We start from the raw sequence: 18,964 nt of genomic DNA on the forward strand, positions 1-18,964 counted from the left end.
GGCGGGGTCCTTCCTGTCTCTTCCAGCTCCTGGTGCGTCCAGGCGTCCCTTGGCCTGTGACCACATCGCCCCCGTGTCTGCCTCTGTTTTCACGTGGCTGGCCCTCTCGGCCTCTGTGTCTTCTCTTCTCATAAGGACACCAGTCGTCGGATCTAGGGCCCGCCCCCAGTCAGCACGACCTCCCCTTAAGTAATTGTACCCTCAAAGGTTCTCTTCAAATAAGGTCACGGTCTGCGGTTTGGGGGAGACCCTGGTCAGCCCATCGTGAGGCTCCAGGTATCAGCAGGGAGCATCCTGGGGGCTGCCTGCCCGCTGAGCACAGACCCGCCTCCCTCCCATCAGCCTGCTCCTCCCTTCTGCTCTCTTCCTGCTCGTGGCCCCCACCGCCTTCCTAAGACTGGCGTCCCAGACGGCGCAGGGGGCCAGACACGTACGAAGCAGGCAGGCGTGCACACGCCCCAGCATTCCCGGGGACTCTGGGTAGGGGCAGGGGGCCGGGTGCCCCCTACCCCTCTGCCAGCCAAGTCACTCCCCCGACAGACAGTTGTGAGCACCAGCTGTGTGCCAGGCACGTTCGCGTGCTGGGGCACGGGCACAACCCCGCCCCCAGTGGGGATGTCGCAGTGCGGGGAGGCCAACACCGAGCCCCACCGTGACTAGTGCAGATGGCGTGTGGGGACCGGGCGACAGAGGGACAGAGCAGCACGTTGGGGATGAGCGTCTGCGGGGCTGGGGTTGGTCGGGGGGAGCCTGGCTGAGCAGATGGGGAGGAGGTGATGCTGGGAGCAGGGATGCGGAGGAAGGTTCCAGGCAGGAGGAACAGCCCGCATGGGAGTGAGGAGAGCCAGGGTGCCGGATGAGGGTGTGAGAGGAGAGGCGGTCGGTGGGGCGCCAGGGTCTAGACCCTCCTCTCCGGCCAACACCGCCAGCACGACGGAGGGAGACCCTTCACCGGCCTCGGTCAGTCTGGCCTGGCGGGAGCGCCTGCCCCTTCGCACAGCTTCCGGGCGGAGTGACGCCACAGCGTGCGTCCCCCACCTGCAGGCTGCAGCCCAGGACAGAGAGCCTCCTGAGAGCCCTCGCTGCCGAGCGCGCCAGCTGCCGAGACGCCTTGCTCGCCGCTTGGAAGAAAAACCCCAAATGTGAGCTCCCCCGGGGCGAGCGACCCGTGGCCAGGGGGTTGGGAGCGGACAGGAGGGGACCCACCGAGGCAAGCCGGGGTCGGTGGGCGGATCTGCCCCAGCAGGCAGCCGGGTCCAGAGCCACCCTGACGCCGACCTCCCTCCTGCTTCCCGCAGACCTGCTGACCGAATACTGCCAGTGGCTCCCACAGGCCATGCACGCCGACGTCGAGAAGGCCTGGCCCCCTGCCTGCGACCACTGACCTGAGGCCTGGCTGCAAGGCCAAGCACTTGTCTGGAGACCCAGGAGGCTGGCAGTGGCCACCCTGATATGCGGGCTGCTCCCAGGAGGCGGGCCGAGCCCCCAGGGAACCCTCTCTCCTCTCGGACACGGGATGTCTGGACACAGCTCGCTGCTGTCCTGGGCAGTCTGACGTGGGCGGCTTCTTAGAACTGTTTATTCCGTAGGGGGTAATGGTGTCTTGTCACACGCTGCTCTGTGGACTACGTTAGTCCCTTGTGGGGCGGCAGCCTGGAGGGCGGAGCGGCGGGGAGCGGGAGGGTGCACGCGGGCCCTTCCCAGCGGGCTGGGCGCTCCCTTGCCGGGTTTGGTGCTGTAATAAATCTCAGCCATGAGAACAACTGCGAGCGAGTCGAGTGAGTCTCTGAATGCGGGGGTGGTCGGAAACTAGTCTGGGTGGGGGCTCACCCAGGTGTTCACTATGCCTGTAGGGGGTGTTGATTCCTTCCTTCAGCCGAATATTTGTCCTAAACCAGTTTGTGCTAATGCTGTAGTACAAATGCATAAATTCTAAAACGTACATATGTAAATAAAATAACAGAGATACACGTTTAATATTCCAGAATTACTCTCTCCATAGCTTGGCCACTAATCCCAGTGTACCCCCAAACCAGGAGGTCCCCCCTACTCTCCCCACATTCCAGCCAGATGCAAGTTGGGTGGGCTCTACCCCCAGAGTTTGTCCAGAGCCCCCTCCTGCTCCCCAGCTCCACTCCTGCCCGCCCACATACACGCCCCCAGTCCCTGAATCCCTAACAAGCCCCCACCAGCTCCTGCCTGCTCTCCCAGCCTCCACCTGCTGGCTCAGGGCGTATTCTCCACCTGGCAGCCAGAGGGAGCCTTTTTACAGCTAAATCTGAACATGCCATGCCACATCAGGCCTTCTAGAATCTTCGATGATAAAATTCAAGCCCCTTATATAACCCTCATTCACCAAACTCCATGCACAGGGCTTGCTTTCAGTGTCTTCAGACAGAGCTCTCCTCCCCCTCCCAACCTGGAGCCTTAGCACCTGTCATTTCCCCTGCTTAGCTAGGCCTCCTGACGGCTGTTGCATACCAGCTTCCACACCCTCCCCCTCCAGTCTCCATCTTATCATATTACTGTCTTCCTAAAACTTAACCTATACCGGATGAATGCTAGTCTCTAGAACTCAAACCTTGCTTCTCTTCTCCAAGGAATACTCAACTAACACTGTACCTGGGCACACAGTAGGAGCTCCATGCATGCGCATCACCGGCATTAGGCGCTCAGGAGCCACTGACTAAACGGCCACCTGCAAAACCCTCCTTAGAAATCACAAGCCGGTGACTAGAATAGGAGTGTAGAAACGCAGATTCCTGGGTCCACCGCCCACCTATTCAATCTGAATCTCCGCGGGGGAGGGGGGTTCCCTGGGTAACCGCGTTTGGGACCCGACCAGGGACGTTTCCTAGCGCTGCCTTGTCCATGGGGGCTTGTTTCCCAGACCCACTAATGCGGGGCATCTGGGTCACCTTCCCTGCTTTGCCTTCTGGTGGTGCGACGGCTTTCGGACCAAGAAAAAAAAAAAAAAGGAAAACAAGTGGAGATGCCGGGGATTGAACCCGGGGCCTCATACATGCAAAGCATGCGCTCTACCACTGAGCTACATCCCCTACCCGTGAGCCCTTTTTTTCGGGGAATAGAGATATCGGAAGCCACATCTTCGTCTCGTGCCCGCGTTTTTCTCCTTCCCGGATGCTTAGTATCCCATCGTTTCCGAGAGGTCCCTCCGCGCCTCGGGAGGCCCACTGGCCAGGCGCGCCCGGCGCTGCGTCTGTGACAATCAATCCCGGCTGGGGATGGATGCGCGTGGTAGCAGGTCGGCGCTGTATCTATATGGACCGACCCAGAAAACGGTTGCCATAGCGTGTCCTCGTTAGTATAGTGGTGAGTATCCCCGCCTGTCACGCGGGAGACCGGGGTTCGATTCCCCGACGGGGAGGCTGGCAAACCGTTTTAAAAGCAGCAGAGGCTTTCCTTGGACGAAGACACCCTGCGCTCTGGGCCTAGTAACGCGCCCCTTAGGGTCCTCGCAAAGATGAGCCAAGTCCTTGGAGTCAACTGCGCGGGAGAAGCGCGCTACCCCATGTGTGCCCTGTTACCTACATGAAATATACACAGACTGTCAGTGTGTTATTATTTCTACAAGAGCCAATGATTTTAGAGCTCTCACCACGTCCGGGGGCAATATTTACGGGTGTGCGCTCCTTCCGAGGCTGGCTGGGGCTATCTGGTCACCCAGGCGGGTAGTGACCAGGCGGGTGGGGAAGCATCTCTGTAACCTGCCCAAGGTGGCGTCAATCACAGTCTGCTGGAGACACCGGTTACCTCTGGGGGAAGGACTGCAGTAGGGTGGGAGTGACTCTCACCTTCCATTCTGTACCCGTCTGCACCGTTTGAATTTTATTTTTCTCCCTCCCTCCCTCCCTCCCTCCCTCCCTCCCTCCCTCCCTCCCTTCCTTCCCTTCCTTCCTTTCTTCCCTTCTTTCCTTCCTTATTCAATTTTTATCAAAATGATACACTTCAATGATTTCCAAAGAATGGTGTTTAAAGGACTATAGGTGATTGTTGCACCATCTTGTGAATATACTAAATGCCACTAAGCGGTTCGCTTTGAAATGGTTACTTTTATGTTACGCGAATCTCACCTGAATTTTTAAAAAATTGATTTTAACAAAAAAAAATTAATTGTAACAACAGATCAAGACTTGTTTGGGGAAGGAAGGAGTGGGATGGGCGGATGGGAGTGTAAATGGCTTCAGCCTATTCAGAAAGCGCCTGGAAACGCGTGTATTCCACCATCTAACTTGATAATCCCATGCATGGAATTTTGCCATTAGGGAGACAAACTTTAAATGCAAAATACAAATAGCTTTGGTCTTTTTTGCTTATGAGCATTGCTATTATGCTGAATACCTGGTTAGTGCATTTGTGACTGGACCAGACGGTCATTAGGTGCTTAGCAAACACTTGTGAGATGACGTCACGTCATGAAGGACCTCCCCACTCCCACCCCCGTCCCAGACAACACTCCTCTTCCATTTCCCAAAAGGAGGGAAGTAGAGCCGAACTTGGACGCCAACCTGTTGACCTCTTCACGCCTTGAAGCTGAGCAGGTGCCACAGGAATGGTGGCCATGCGTGGAGGCCGGATCTGAGTCACTCACTGCCCGAAGGAAAGTCACAATCTGCCTGTTGCGTCCTCCACACGCCTTGACGTGGTCAGCATCTCTGCCACACCTTAGGCTGCTTGGGGAGTTGCACCCGAGACATGACCTTGTTCCTATGTACAAAGAAGGGGGCTTGAGAAAGTGGAGTTCTGAGCCAGGTACGATTCATTCATCCATTCACTTGTTCATTAATTCTACAGATATTTATCAAGCACCTATTAGGTGCCAGGCACTGTTCTAGACCTTGAAGGATACGGAGGTGACCAAGGCACGTGACTTCCCTGCCCTCAGGGGTCTGTCATTAGCGCTGGGGAGACAGAGAATGGACAAGGAAAAACAATACCTACCCTAACAGTAAACGGTAAGGGGCTGGGGTCAGGTTGGGAGGCGTGATCCGGGAGGGCTTCTCGGAGGCGGTGACCTTGAAGGACAAGAGGGAGTAGATGCCGGCGAGCCTGGTCGACGTGGGTTCCAGCTGGTTCTGGACTTTCCGCATCGGATGTCCAGGGCGGAGGACCCAGGGCCGGCACCACGACCAGGAGGATCTGAGCGAAGCGGCGCCTTACCAGCAGCCGAAATAGCTCAGTTGGGAGAGCGTTAGACTGAAGATCTAAAGGTCCCTGGTTCGATCCCGGGTTTCGGCAGTCGCTTCTTTTTTTTTTTTTTTTTTTTTTTCTTCCCCGCCGCGAAAGGCGGTTGCAAAAACCGGAACAGGGAGGCTAATTCTCCGCGATTAATAAAGAGTTTCGCTTTCTTTAAACCCGGCTCCGAGCGGTATCCACGGGAAATGGGAGCGGAGGGAAACTTCCGCGCAATGTGGAGAATTCTAACGCGGCTGTTTCCCCTGCCTCCATTTCTCGCCTCTCGGAAACGTTTATTAATGTCTGTCACGTGTTTGTTGATGTCTGCTCGTTAATTTGGGCTTTCTGCGTATGAATTTCTGTTCCCCGAAACCCGCGCAACTAAATCAAGGACCGATGGAGTTAAGTCAAGTAGGACTTTTGTTCTTCGGTTTTGAACGGAAAGAATAAAAGAAAATATTGAACCCTTTGATATATAGTGATACACAGGGGAACTTGAAAATGCTTAAAAGGAGTACCTGAAAGCTCTGATCAGAGCCGGTCCTCGTTAGTATAGTGGTGAGTATCCCCGCCTGTCACGCGGGAGACCGGGGTTCGATTCCCCGACGGGGAGGCACGCAGGTTTTTGCGTAATCCTCTGTTACTGTTTTCATTTCTCTTCCAAATAAATCAGATTCTCCCACTTTCACGGAAACTCTTTTCTACGAACGACTAAACCTGACCGGCGTGCGAGATTCGTTGTAGATTCTATCGACTGCCTGGTCAAAATCATGCCCCGGGTCCCCAGTGTCCTACAGTTACACGAAAGAAAAAGCCCAAGGTCTCGCACCCCGGCTTCATTTCCCCGCTCATGCTCCCAGCGCTGCACAAAAGTGCTGGGTTTGCGCCATGCTGTCGCGGGACGAGAGGGTCAACCTCCAAGGCCAGGAAATGCTCCTTCTGCTGCAAATATTCCAATCTCTGTGGCTTGCTCCGGACCAGGCTGGCCCTGGGGAAAATGTTTATGGATTTGAGACAGGAAGTGTGGGGACGCTACCGTGAAACGCTTTCTTGTCTTAACTTGCAGACTCCTTCCCGGGTGGCTATCAGCCTTCCCAGGCTCCTCTTCTTTCATTCGTTTTTTTTGTCACATTCATTCTGCAAATATACACTGAGTACTTATTAGGGGCCAGGCACTGTTCTAGGCACTGGGGCTATAGCAGGAACCACGAGGCCCTGGCCCCTGCCCTACTGAGTTTATGACACCGGTGATAAACAAATAGTATTAAAAAAAAAAAAAAAAAAAAAGTCTCCCAGAGAGTAAATGCTGTGAAAGAAGAGAAAAAAAAGGGGGAGGGGAGGGGGAGGACACGCCAGGGAGTGTGTGGGATTCGCAGGCCCCAATAGTGAGGCAGCCAGGAAGGCCCCTCCGAGGACCTGGACAAGGAGAAGGAGCCACTCACCAGAAGATCTGGGGAGCACCCTTGCAGGCAGAGGGAAGGGCAGGTGCAAAGGCCCTGAGGTGCAAAGGAGGGCAGCGTGCCTGCAGAACAGCAAGGAGGCAAGTGTGCATGTAGGAGGGGGAGAGGAGGAAGGGATAAGGTCACAGGCGAACCTAAGGAGGTTGGATTCCATTCTAGGGTTTTGTGCAGAGAGGCAACATAATCGGGCTTGTTTCGAGCAGAGCAGTCTGGCAAGAGGGCAAGCAGGGGCGCCTGCTAAACCGAACCCAGCTCATTCCCAAACGTCGTGCAAAATAACACCGCGAACAGTGCCATCCGTCCATGCTGGGCCAAGGTCTGTCTGTCTTTGCCAGAGCTCATATAATAATAACTGCATTTGCCATCCTGAGAACCCAGGCTCGGCCAGACCTTGTACCAGGCGCTGTTCTAATCGCTCAATGGCCGCACCCGCCCAGGGGAGGAGGTAGTACTCAGATCTCCATTTTATGAATGAGCTCCAGACAGGTGGGGATATGAATCACAACTGCCCGGCAGGTGTCCTGGGCACCAGCTCAGGTAGCCCTTTACCTGTGAAGGTTTCAGGCGGGTTGGAAGGGAGCTGACTGGAAGGCAGGACAACTGGGGGTGTGTTCTCCCCATCAGAGTAAGTGCCTGTTTCCTGCCAGGAAATCTCAAGCGCTGGTGGAAAGAGGTAAAGAGTCAACTTTCTGCCCTCTCCCTGCCCTCAACCATTCCTCCACCGCAGAGCGACCCCTTGATGGCTGGAAGACATCTCGTATTGCCTCCCTGGGGCAGCTTCATAAGCACTCTGCACTCCGGAAGAGACGGGTGCCGACGGTGAGAAATGGTTCTTTTCGGTGGGCTTTTGCAAAGTGATTCCTCCCTCAGAGCCCTGATTCTGGAGCTGGACCTATTTCTTTTTAATTTGCTTCTTTTTATATTCAGAAGAGTGCTCTGGGAATGTGGGGGTGTGGGGGGGGCGGGGAAGGTCTGCAAACCTCAGTTCCTGAAGGTTGGAATATTTTTGTATTACGTCTTTAATTTTAATGCCAGTAGAGCTAACATACAGTGTTATCTTAGTTTCAGGTGTACAATATAGTGATTCAACAATTCTTTGCGTTACTCAGTGCTCGTTATGATAAGTGTACTCTTAATTCCCATCGCCTGTTTTACCCTGGAATGGTTTTATTTATTTATTTATTTATTTATTTATTTTTTTACCCTGGAATGGTTTTAAAGGACAGAGAACCAGACATTGCTGGGTAGAGGTTCAATCAAGGCAATGCCCTTATTTATTGGAAATAAACTCATTTTCCTTCCTTTTTTTTTTTTTCCCCCTGTGATGAGCAACATTCAAAACTAGATCTCTTTCCCTTGGTTCCTGGGTTCCGATATCAGCGAGCACTTCAATCACAAGGCTATGTAGAACGGGCCTGTTTGGGGAGATTTATTTTTGGTTTGTTTATGCCAACCCCCAACACACATTTAATTAGACAAAACTTTAGAAAAATAACAACCTCAAGAATAGCATACAGCAGAGAATTTCGGGAAGCCAGGTGAAGAGGGAGGGGGATGTAGCTCAGTGGTAGAGCGCATGCTTTGCATGTATGAGGCCCCGGGTTCGATCCCCGGCATCTCCACGAGGCCCCGGGTTCGATCCCCGGCATCTCCACTGTTTTTCTTCCCAGTCTCCCCCTTCTTCATCATTAAAGTGCCATGTATGTGATTACGACTCCTCTGGTCACTACTTGCAGGTGGGATTTTCACAAGAGGCAGGATCCCCCCCTCTCTGAAACCTGTAACACTCCCGATGCGCTTTTGTTGCAAGAGGCTGAGGGCAGCTGCTGGCAGAAAAACGTAAAGGCAAAAACGTCACCCGATGACTGAAACAGCCCGAGAAGGAGCAACGGGGGAGGCCACGGTCCTTTTTGTGGCACCGTGACTGCAGCAGAAGTCCCCAAGGACTGGCGACTGATGCCCCGCCATCAGAGGGCAAGTGTGGAAGCCATTCAAAGGTCTGACTGCTGGCCCTTGCCCTTTATTTGTGCTGTCAGTAACCACCCAGTTTGGGAGTGACCCGAAGGGAAACGAGCATTCCTGGCAGGCAGGATTTTGCCTCCTGCTTCATCAGCAACAGGTCACGAACGAACGAATGAACAAATGAATGAATGAATGAATGAATGAATGAATGACACTGATGCACATACGGTTCATGTTTATATTTATACACGATCTGTATTTTATCATTAAAGATCAAAGATGCATTTTATAGAAAGAAGGGATTGTATTTATTGCCTTCTGTGGGTTCAATTCTTTCTCTGCAGTAAGAATGAATTCCTCACCCGGCAAATCCTGTCTCTCGCGTGACTTGACCTCATCTATCAAATCATAAAAGCATCTCATCTCAGATCTGGAGGGACGTGACTCTTTGCAAAGCCTTCACTTTTGAGATGACATTGAAATCTGTGAAGTGACTCACCGGTTGGGCGGTGGAGTTTTGGTGACAGCTCCTGTGTCTAAATGAGCTGCTGTGAAGGTGATTTCTCCTCAAACGTCAACCGGGCGTTAAGGGAACAGAATGTCGAGGTGATTTCTAAAGGCATCAGGCCTAACACGAAGCTAATTATATGCTTCTGGTGTACTTTCTATCTTATCATTAACCATTTCCGATAGCACACTGACAAGGCGAAATATACCATCAGGCTTGCTGGGGAATGTAGCTTCCTAGAAAAGCGGTTGTGAGTCTTTGAAAACTCTGCCTTTGTCAACTCTTGCATTTTACCGTGCACTTAAAACGACAAAGCCCATCGTAGGACATGGCTGGAGCAGTCAAGTTCAGAGAGGCAGAAAGCGGAATGGTGGGTACCAGGCGCCGGCGGAAGGCGGATATGGGAGTTCTGTAAATGGGGGCAGAGGACCCGTTTTGCGAGATGGAAGAATTCTGGTGGGGACGGCTGCATGGCAGTGTGAACGTTGACGAGCACCAGAACATGCCATCTGAGATTATTTTGAGCTGAAGGCACTTGAAGATCAGCATAGGCCGGGAGAGGCTGTCTCTGAACCCCTCCTTATGTGCCTAAATACAGACCTTCCCAAGGGGCCCACTGGTCCAAGATCCCCCCTCCGGAGGTTCACCAACCGGGGCAGACTGGCACACGGTCACACACTGTCCTACCTCCCATCTACTCTATGGTCCTTCCTAAAAACCATTGAATGGCCCCCCGAGGGGCCTATACCCCCCTCCTCTTTCCCTCTTCAGATGGTGTTTAGGCCTAAATTCTAAAACCACCTCTGACTTCGTAATTCATGTTGTCCTGGGGGATCTCCCATGCATAGCATATGTGTGACCTACATGTTAATAAACTGCTGGGGACTTTTCTCTCTGGTTAATGTCTTTCATCACAGAGGTCTCAGCTAAGACCTCAGGAGGGTAAAGGGAAAATTATATCCCCCCCCCCCCCGCCCCGTGTACCTCACGATGTAGAAAATGTTGGCCTTTGGAGCCAACGGCCAAGAAAGAATTCTTGAGACGTCTTTGGTGCAAAAAGGTGGTTTTATTAAAGCACAGGGACAGGACCTGTTAGGGTCTTAAAGGGGGGCCGATGATACACTTCCAAGTCGGGAGGGGGTTAGGGACAGCACAAGCCTCCAAGGTATTTTGGAAACAAGATTTCCCACGGTTAGGAAAAGGTCATTTACTACCTTACTACCGTCTAGTAAAACCTCAGTCATGAGCCCCTTCAGATGTATATCTGTGGGCTGTGAGTTTGGAGTTATTGCTAACATAGATCTTTGGGGGTGGGATAGACACAAAGGAAGTTTCCAAAGGAATTTGTAAACAGTTTTATGTTATTAAGTTTTAAAATTTATTTATGAGAGAGAGAGACAGTGTGAGCAAAGGAGGGGCAGAGAGAGAAGGAGAGAGAGAGAGAATCCCAAGCAAGCTCTGTGCTGCCAGTGAAGAGCCCAACGCAGGGCTCGAAACTCCTGGAACGGTGAGATCATGACCTGAGCCAAAACCGAGAGTCAGACACTTAACCCACGGAGCCACCCAGGCGCCCCCAAAGGCATTTTTATATGTTAAACTAGATTTTCAGGATTAAGATTGCCTTTTGCCCTTAGCAAAGAAGGGAGCTGAGCTCCTAGAGGAAGGTCCCTCTGTTTCAAGGGCTTTTCAATAGGCTGGTAAGTTGTCAGGAAATTTAATTTTTTCCTTTGCCTCTGTTTCCCGCATCCGTGAACGCTACTGAAGGGTACACTTTAAAATGGTTTAAGATACGGGGCGCCTGGGTGGCTTGGTCGGTTGGGCGTCCGACTTTGGCTCAGGTCATGATCTCGCGGCCCGTGAGTTCAAGCCCCGCGTCGGGCTCTGTGCTGACTGCTCAGAGCCTGGAGCCTGTTTCGGATTCTGTGTCCCCCTCTCTCTCTGCCCCTCCCCTGTTCATGCTACATCTCTCTCTGTCTCAAAAATAAATAAACGTTAAAAAATAAAATAAAATGGTTTAAGCTGGTACATTTCGTTACGTGTGTATATCGCCACAACTGCCACGAATTAAAAACAAACCAAATCCCCAACAGGCTAACTAACTTCTTAACCTTCCTAAAGCAGGCATATTTGAGGACTGGAACTTTTTAAAGTCTGATTGTCCCAGAGGTAGGGCATGAAACTGGTTATTTTTAAACCGGGGCGGTCTGAGTTCGGCCACACGAGGCCACACGAGGCAAATGCACGCAAGTAAACAGGAAAATGAAGAGTCCCTTGGGCTTCTCCCCCCCGCCCCCCCCCCCCAACTGCAGACGCCTTTGATTATTACCTTTTATGGTTACCTATGACATGACAATGACAAAGCAAGGCAAACGGTTCCCAGCCAGCCCTTGATCTCATCCTCTCTCTTGGGGGAAATGTTTGCTGATCGCTGTACTCTTGGATTTTCTTTCTCATGATGCTGAGTCAAGTCCCAAACACGGTTATGACCTTCAGGGGAACCAAATCCTTTGGGGAAAGGAGGAAAGGCAGGCAGACAGACGGGCACCAGTCCCACCAGCACCGCCCACCCCGCCCCCAGCAGCCCAACACCCCAGGCCCTTTGTGAGCTCAGCCCGTCACGTGCTCGCGTCCGCGCGCCAATCCCGCCGTGTTGCTGGGCCTCTGTCACTCTTCCATTGGTTCCACCTCCGAAGCCATCTCTTCTGGGGCGTTTGCAAAGGACGGATCTGTGGGCGGAAGGAACCGAAAATGGATCCGGTGACTCACCCTGCATCTCGCACCTTCCAGCACATTACATTCTAGGTCAGGGGATTTGGGGTTTCAGGAACGTGACTTGATACCCGAAGCCTGAGTCCAAGTGGGACATTTAGGTTTGGGGAGGCTGTCTCAGCAAATAGAACAGCCAGTTGTAAAGAGGACAACGGTCCTCCGTAGGGCAGGGTCTCTCAACCTCCTTGGTGTCGCTGACCTTTGGGGCTGGGTAATCGCGTGGGAGGGGGCGGGGGGCGGGGGATGTGCCGCAGCGTCCCCGACCTCGGTGACCACACGCCAGTGGCAGGAACTCTTCCTCCCCGCTCACACCACAGTTGTGACAGCCAAAAATTGCCTCCAGACGTTGCCACGTGTCCTCGGAGGGGTCAGATCACTGGTGCTTGAGAATCCCCGCTCTGGGGAAACACCAGCCATCCCCTCTCCTTTTCTCTCCCTCTCCCTGTCACCTCCGTGCCCTTGGACGTTTACTTCTGTACCCTCTGCTGGACTGAAGGAATGCAGCAGGGGTGTTGCAGAGAATGGTTTTTCTGCTCGAGACATCAGTGTTGTCAGCTCCCAAGAATGTTGTTTTCTCTTTGGAGATAACCCTGGACCCCATTCCCCCCCCTCCCAGCTTCTCCTCTTCCTCCTGTCCTCCTCTTCGTCCTCCTCTCCCTTCCCTGCCCCTGAAACCAGGCCTGTTTTTCTCTGTACCTTTTGGACTCTGGAAAAAGCTATGTCACAAAGCTCGTGACTCAGCCCTTAAACAACACGAATCACGAGGCTTCCAGCAAAAGCCACGGCCAACAGTGAACCGGGTGTGGTTTGAAGCTAAGCCTGATCCCCTCGGAAAGAACCTCAGCTTTTTGGTTCCCCGAAAATTGGGGAGAAACAACCCTACAAAGGGCCTCCGTGTTTTGTTCCTGTGAAACCTCTTTGCACGAATAACCTTCACAAACATCCGGATTAGGAAGTTACTGGCGTCTCCTAACCGGAGACATGACATTTTGCTCTTAATACTCATTTTAACTTCCCAGTCATAAATTCATTCTCTCTGAAAAATGTTAAAAATTACAAAGTCAATTCTGACCTCTCATCAGACCTTTTTCATAAACACCTACCTACACGGGTTATCAAAGAAAATACAGAGCAGTTTCGTTTTCTCATTCTAAGTGGCTTAAAACAATACAATGATCATAATTTAAAACAAGAGTGAGTCTTTTCTTAATGGCAGAACGTTTTTTAGGAATCTTTTCCTTTTTTTTTTTTTTTTTAAGGCTTTGAGGATAGACATTAAAACACCCTCTCCCCCTCCACATGGTGGAAATACTTCTGGAAGAGTCCAGAAGGGACAGTGACTGGGGAACTGAGTGTTTCTGAGGGAGACTTTTCACTGTAAACTTCTGAAAATCTCTTTTTTCAACATGTTCGCGCATTTTACAAACGCTTTAAAAAATATGTTGGGGGCACCTGGGTGGGCTCAGTCTGTTAAGCGTTGAGGACTCTTGACTTTGGCGCAGGTCATGGTCCCAGAGTCCTGGGATTGAGCCCCGTGTCTGGCTCTGTGCTGAGCCGGCAGCCTCTCTGCCCTTCTCCCCCTCAAGTGAGCGAGCACTCTCAAAATAAAATAAAATAAAATAAATAAAAATATGCTAAGAAAGGACTCACAGAAATCACAAAATGGAGGATAGTAAAAATAAAAATATCTGGCTGGTAATCTTGTTCTCTTTTATCCAAATGGAATTTAGCGTACAATGAAATTTCATGTTTGGGATATCAAATTGCCCCCCCCCCCCCCACAGAAACTCGGTCGGTGTTTTTGAAACTTCAGGCTTCAGTAGGTTCCACTTCCTGCTCCACTGAGTATCATCAACAAGCATGAAAACCTGAGGCCTTCCTTTCAGTATCTAAGTACAATCTTCTCAAACCCAAGGCCGTGCCCATGCAACAGGACGGCTCAAGAACAATCTAGAAAGTTCTTTCGGTGTCCGGAGGCACCTCACGTAGGTTCACGAAGCGTGAGGGGCCAGCGGCGCTTCCCCGACGACCCCAGGCGGGGAGGGGGGGGAGGGGAAGCAAGGGCGGCCCCGCCTCCGCCCGCGTAGGTGCCCCCCGCGCCCGATCTGTCCAGTCATCCGTCCTGTCAACGCGCCCGCGCGGGGGATGGGCGGCTGCCCCGGCGGGGGTGGGGTGGGTGGGGGAGGGGCACGGGGGTTCTGGTGACACGCGAACACGCCGCGATCCTCAACGTGGCCCCTCACGAAAACCCCTCTGTCCGCGGAGGGGGAGGGGCGCGTGAGGCCTGAGCCCCCTGCGTCAGGGGCGGGTCTCGGCAGCGGCGGGGGCCGTTGGGGCTGAGGGGACGGGGACGGGGGCGTCGGGGCCGAGCCCGCTCCGGGCGCCCGGGAGAATCCGCGCCGGGTTTTCACACCTCCCGCGGCCCCGCCCCGTCCCGCCCCGTAGGTCGAGCGCCGGCCACGTCCGCGGACGCCGCACTCAACAGTCGCGCTGATCCCTCCGCGAGGGCGCCGAGCACAGCGGCCCCCTCCTCCTCAGATTCTCCGCTGCCGCCCGGTCTCCACGGGAAACCACTACAGGAGGGGGCCCTTCGATGCTCTGGGGTACTGCTTTTTCTGTCCGGGGCGGGGTAGGAAGAGCGGAGAAAAGTAGTCCGTTCTCGGCGTTTCTGCGGAGGGATCCAGCGGAGCTGTTCCACCGAGTGCTATATAAGGAGGTGCCGGGTGTGGCGTAGGCAGTTCCGTGGAGGCCGGGCGTTCCGTTGCTGCTCTTTGGTGTGAGTCGCCGCCACAGCCGCTTGGTGAGGAGCGGGTCGCTACCCCGGCCCGGGGGGCTTGTAGTCGTGCGGCGCGCCGGCGGCGGAGCGGCAGCCGCGTCTTAGTCGACGCGGCCGGCGAGCAGGGCGGTTCTGAGGGGCAGGGACGAAGCAAAATGGCGGCCGTGCCCGCTGCCTGGGTGGGATAAGCGGGGCTGTGAGGTTGGAGGGAGAAGACGCGGGGAGGGGGTTGGGAGCGGAAGAGAGCGCGACGGGCCCGTGAGGCTTTAACGGCTCTTTGCTGGGGCTCCGTGCGCGGCGGGGGGCGGTTGGGGGGGGGGCGTCTAATGTCTGGCGGCCGCGCTGGCACGAGACTGGGTTTCTGGTCGCAGTGAGGGGAAGCTACGGGCACGGTGCCACCCTGCGCGGCCCCGCGCCCGCTCCGTCGGTCACGTGATGTCACCCCCGCGTGGGCTCACAATCCAGGGTGGGGCCGCCCACTGCCGTTTGTGTGGCTCGCTTTTGTCACTCACGGGACACAAGGTTTGGGCCTGGGGGAGACCCTGCAGAATCGTCAGGGGACAGACATCGGTCGGGGGGAAGGGGGAGAGGAAGAGAAGTGAGACAGCACCTTCACTTGGCTGGGATCCTCTCTCTCAGGGCCTGAAACGGGGCTGTTGAGCTTTTTTCGTTCCGTTTCGTTTGTTTTTATGGTTATTTGTCTATCTGGAGCCAGAGCATGTGGGGAGGGACCGAGAGAGGGAGAGCGAGAGCATCCCAAGCTGGCTCAGTGCTGGGGCTCAATCTCATGAAACCCTGAGTTCATGACTTGAGCTGAAACCAAGAGGCGGTGCTTAAGGGTTTGAGTCACCCACATCCCCCTGGTTGGGTTTCTTTTCTCCGGCAAGGTTTATTTTAGTCACTGGGCCCTTATAAGATGACCTATAACTTTTAACGCTAGAGATGTGTTCACATGTGAGTTGTTTATTACAATCTTGGTTTTTTTGTATTCGTTTTGTTTTGTTTTTGGTGACAGACCATGCAGATCTTCGTGAAGACCTTGACGGGCAAGACCATCACCCTGGAGGTGGAGCCCAGTGACACCATCGAGAATGTCAAAGGGAAGATCCAGGAAAAAGAGGGCATCCCCCCTGACCAGCAGAGGTTGATCTTTGCCGGCAAACAGCTGGAAGATGGGCGCACCCTGTCTGACTACAACATCCAGAAGGAGTCCACTCTGCACCTGGTCCTCCGCCTCAGGGGGGGCATGCAGATCTTCGTGAAGACCCTGACGGGCAAGACCATCACCCTGGAGGTGGAGCCCAGTGACACCATCGAGAACGTCAAGGCGAAGATCCAGGACAAGGAGGGCATCCCCCCTGACCAGCAGAGGTTGATCTTTGCCGGCAAACAGCTGGAAGATGGGCGCACCTTGTCTGACTACAACATCCAGAAGGAGTCCACTCTGCACCTGGTCCTCCGCCTCAGGGGGGGCATGCAGATCTTCGTGAAGACCCTGACGGGCAAGACCATCACCCTGGAGGTGGAGCCCAGTGACACCATCGAGAACGTCAAGGCGAAGATCCAGGACAAGGAGGGCATCCCCCCTGACCAGCAGAGGTTGATCTTTGCCGGCAAACAGCTGGAAGATGGGCGCACCCTGTCTGACTACAACATCCAGAAGGAGTCCACTCTGCACCTGGTCCTCCGCCTCAGGGGGGGCATGCAGATCTTCGTGAAGACCCTGACGGGCAAGACCATCACCCTGGAGGTGGAGCCCAGTGACACCATCGAGAACGTCAAGGCGAAGATCCAGGACAAGGAGGGCATCCCCCCTGACCAGCAGAGGTTGATCTTTGCCGGCAAACAGCTGGAAGATGGGCGCACCCTGTCTGACTACAACATCCAGAAGGAGTCCACTCTGCACCTGGTCCTCCGCCTCAGGGGGGGCATGCAGATCTTCGTGAAGACCCTGACGGGCAAGACCATCACCCTGGAGGTGGAGCCCAGTGACACCATCGAGAACGTCAAGGCGAAGATCCAGGACAAGGAGGGCATCCCCCCTGACCAGCAGAGGTTGATCTTTGCCGGCAAACAGCTGGAAGATGGGCGCACCCTGTCTGACTACAACATCCAGAAGGAGTCCACTCTGCACCTGGTCCTGCGCCTCAGAGGAGGCATGCAGATCTTCGTGAAGACCTTGACAGGCAAGACCATCACCCTGGAGGTGGAGCCCAGTGACACCATCGAGAACGTCAAGGCGAAGATCCAGGACAAGGAGGGCATCCCCCCTGACCAGCAGAGGTTGATCTTTGCCGGCAAACAGCTGGAAGATGGGCGCACCCTGTCTGACTACAACATCCAGAAGGAATCCACTCTGCACCTGGTCCTCCGCCTCAGAGGAGGCATGCAGATCTTCGTGAAGACCCTGACGGGCAAGACCATCACCCTGGAGGTGGAGCCCAGTGACACCATCGAGAACGTCAAGGCGAAGATCCAGGACAAGGAGGGCATCCCCCCTGACCAGCAGAGGTTGATCTTTGCCGGCAAACAGCTGGAAGATGGGCGCACCCTGTCTGACTACAACATCCAGAAGGAGTCCACTCTGCACCTGGTCCTCCGCCTCAGAGGGGGCATGCAGATCTTCGTGAAGACCCTGACGGGCAAGACCATCACCCTGGAGGTGGAGCCCAGTGACACCATCGAGAACGTCAAGGCGAAGATCCAGGACAAGGAGGGCATCCCCCCTGACCAGCAGAGGTTGATCTTTGCCGGCAAACAGCTGGAAGATGGGCGCACCCTGTCTGACTACAACATCCAGAAGGAGTCCACTCTGCACCTGGTCCTGCGCCTCAGAGGAGGCATGCAGATCTTCGTGAAGACCCTGACGGGCAAGACCATCACCCTGGAGGTGGAGCCCAGTGACACCATCGAGAACGTCAAGGCGAAGATCCAGGACAAGGAGGGCATCCCCCCTGACCAGCAGAGGTTGATCTTTGCCGGCAAACAGCTGGAAGATGGGCGCACCCTGTCTGACTACAACATCCAGAAGGAGTCCACTCTGCACCTGGTCCTGCGCTTGAGGGGGGGTGTCTAAGTTCCTGCTGTAAGCTTTGACAAAATGCATTGCACTTTTCTTTCAATAAAGTTGTTGCATTCCCAAATGGTGTGAGTTTTTGGCCAGTGAGGGGTTCTTTTTATTTTGGATGGGGTTTGAGGGATCAAGAAATTTAATCTATCAAATGATTCTGGTAACCAGGAGGTAAGAAAGGTCAGTAAAAATGGAAGGTTGCACTTAGAATTCTCCATGTGGAACGTCTATAGCTATATTTATAAACTACTTGTTTTAAAAATACAGAATTTGGGCTTGGTTTGTGAGATATCTGAGAATGGGAAAGTTCTGGGCTACCAGCAATCAGGTGATATTAAAAAGAAGGTGGTCATGGCAGAGCCTGTAGGTGGAATCTATAGAAGAGCCAGCTTTAATACATAGCTCTGTTTCACATTGAGTTACACAGAAAGTCGTTTGACTAGATATTTTTAAAGAATGGCAAGTAATGTGTAATAAAAAGTATGGCATCGTGCTCAAAAGTTGAGGAATTCGTGGTTCTTTAGATCATGAAAATTACTGATTGAAATGTTAACAGTTGCTGAGGTGAGTTGTGAAAGTGATCCTCAAATTCATGTGACTATAGATGAAGCTTTTCTAGAAGAGTGTTAGAAGAGGCCACATTCTCTTGGTCTTCACTTAGGAAAGTTTGTATCAGTTTTTACCCAATCGGATCCTTGTGTCAACTGCAAACAAAGGTGGAAGTCCAGGGAAGCTTGTTTGATGAAGGGAATTGAGGGGCGCCTGGGTGGCGCAGTCGGTTAAGCGTCCGACTTCAGCCAGGTCGCGATCTTGCGGTCTGTGAGTTCGAGCCCCGCGTCAGGCTCTGGGCTGATGGCTCGGAGCCTGGAGCCTGTTTCCAATTCTGTGTGTCTCCCTCTCTCTCTGCCCCTCCCCCGTTCATGCTCTGTCTCTCTCTGTCCCAAAAATAAAAAAAAATAAAAAAAAAAAAAATGAAGGGAATTGACATCGGGTGGTAGGTGCCCCAGAAACCAGAACTATTAGAACTTTAAAGAAGGGCCTATTCTCCAAAGCACTACTGCCTTCCACTTCCCTGGTGTTTTAGAGTATCCGTATATAATTTTGGGTGTACAGGAGACTTTTGTGTTGTCTACCAAAAGTCACCCGTCTTCGCTTTAGGCATTGGAAAATGCCTTTTGAGAAACCTATTAAGTCTTAGGTAATTACATTAGCTGCAGTTTTTC

The 18,964-nt window shown here is 53.4% G+C and overlaps 2 protein-coding genes, 2 long non-coding RNA genes and 5 other non-coding genes across 10 annotated transcripts in view; 6 read left to right on the top strand and 3 right to left on the bottom strand.

The window, feature by feature from the left end:
• Positions 1 to 1,764, top strand: part of DHX37 (DEAH-box helicase 37) — a 28,801-nt gene extending 27,037 nt beyond the window's left edge. For both annotated transcript variants that reach the window (XM_019467702.2, XM_053901920.1), the window contains exons 26-27: positions 1,045 to 1,142; positions 1,299 to 1,764. In XM_019467702.2, coding sequence (XP_019323247.2) covers positions 1,045 to 1,142; positions 1,299 to 1,384 — 184 coding nt within the window. In that variant the 3' untranslated portion in view covers positions 1,385 to 1,764. The remainder of the gene's footprint in view (positions 1 to 1,044; positions 1,143 to 1,298) is intronic.
• A 1,223-nt stretch (positions 1,765 to 2,987) lies between these two features.
• On the bottom strand, positions 2,988 to 3,059 carry TRNAA-UGC (transfer RNA alanine (anticodon UGC)). The gene has a single exon. It is a non-coding gene; the product is annotated as a tRNA-Ala (tRNA).
• A 257-nt stretch (positions 3,060 to 3,316) lies between these two features.
• On the top strand, positions 3,317 to 3,388 carry TRNAD-GUC (transfer RNA aspartic acid (anticodon GUC)). The gene has a single exon. It is a non-coding gene; the product is annotated as a tRNA-Asp (tRNA).
• A 665-nt stretch (positions 3,389 to 4,053) lies between these two features.
• LOC109277777 (uncharacterized) lies at positions 4,054 to 5,587 on the bottom strand. The gene is made up of 2 exons (XR_002085326.2): positions 4,963 to 5,587; positions 4,054 to 4,728 (listed from the first exon to the last, which is right to left on the bottom strand). It is a non-coding gene; the product is annotated as an uncharacterized LOC109277777 (long non-coding RNA).
• On the top strand, positions 5,187 to 5,259 carry TRNAF-GAA (transfer RNA phenylalanine (anticodon GAA)). Its single transcript has one exon. It is a non-coding gene; the product is annotated as a tRNA-Phe (tRNA).
• A 150-nt stretch (positions 5,588 to 5,737) lies between the features above and the next one.
• TRNAD-GUC (transfer RNA aspartic acid (anticodon GUC)) lies at positions 5,738 to 5,809 on the top strand. Its single transcript has one exon. It is a non-coding gene; the product is annotated as a tRNA-Asp (tRNA).
• A 2,397-nt stretch (positions 5,810 to 8,206) lies between these two features.
• On the top strand, positions 8,207 to 8,278 carry TRNAA-UGC (transfer RNA alanine (anticodon UGC)). The gene has a single exon. It is a non-coding gene; the product is annotated as a tRNA-Ala (tRNA).
• Positions 8,279 to 10,172: 1,894 nt separating this feature from the next.
• LOC109277773 (uncharacterized) lies at positions 10,173 to 12,498 on the bottom strand. Its single transcript, XR_002085324.2, has 3 exons — positions 12,160 to 12,498; positions 11,453 to 11,852; positions 10,173 to 10,646 (listed from the first exon to the last, which is right to left on the bottom strand). It is a non-coding gene; the product is annotated as an uncharacterized LOC109277773 (long non-coding RNA).
• A 2,063-nt stretch (positions 12,499 to 14,561) lies between these two features.
• On the top strand, positions 14,562 to 17,814 carry UBC (ubiquitin C). Its single transcript, XM_019467695.2, is given in 3 exon segments — positions 14,562 to 14,695; positions 15,687 to 17,705; positions 17,707 to 17,814. Coding segments are annotated over 2 exon segments (2,043 nt in total). The 5' UTR covers positions 14,562 to 14,695; positions 15,687 to 15,689; the 3' UTR covers positions 17,734 to 17,814.
• The last annotated feature ends 1,150 nt before the right edge of the window (positions 17,815 to 18,964 follow it).

Source organism: Panthera pardus, unplaced genomic scaffold (genome assembly GCF_024362965.1).
Source record: "Panthera pardus isolate Hobbes unplaced genomic scaffold, ASM2436296v1 HiC_scaffold_15, whole genome shotgun sequence".
Lineage (NCBI taxonomy): Eukaryota > Metazoa > Chordata > Mammalia > Carnivora > Felidae > Panthera > Panthera pardus.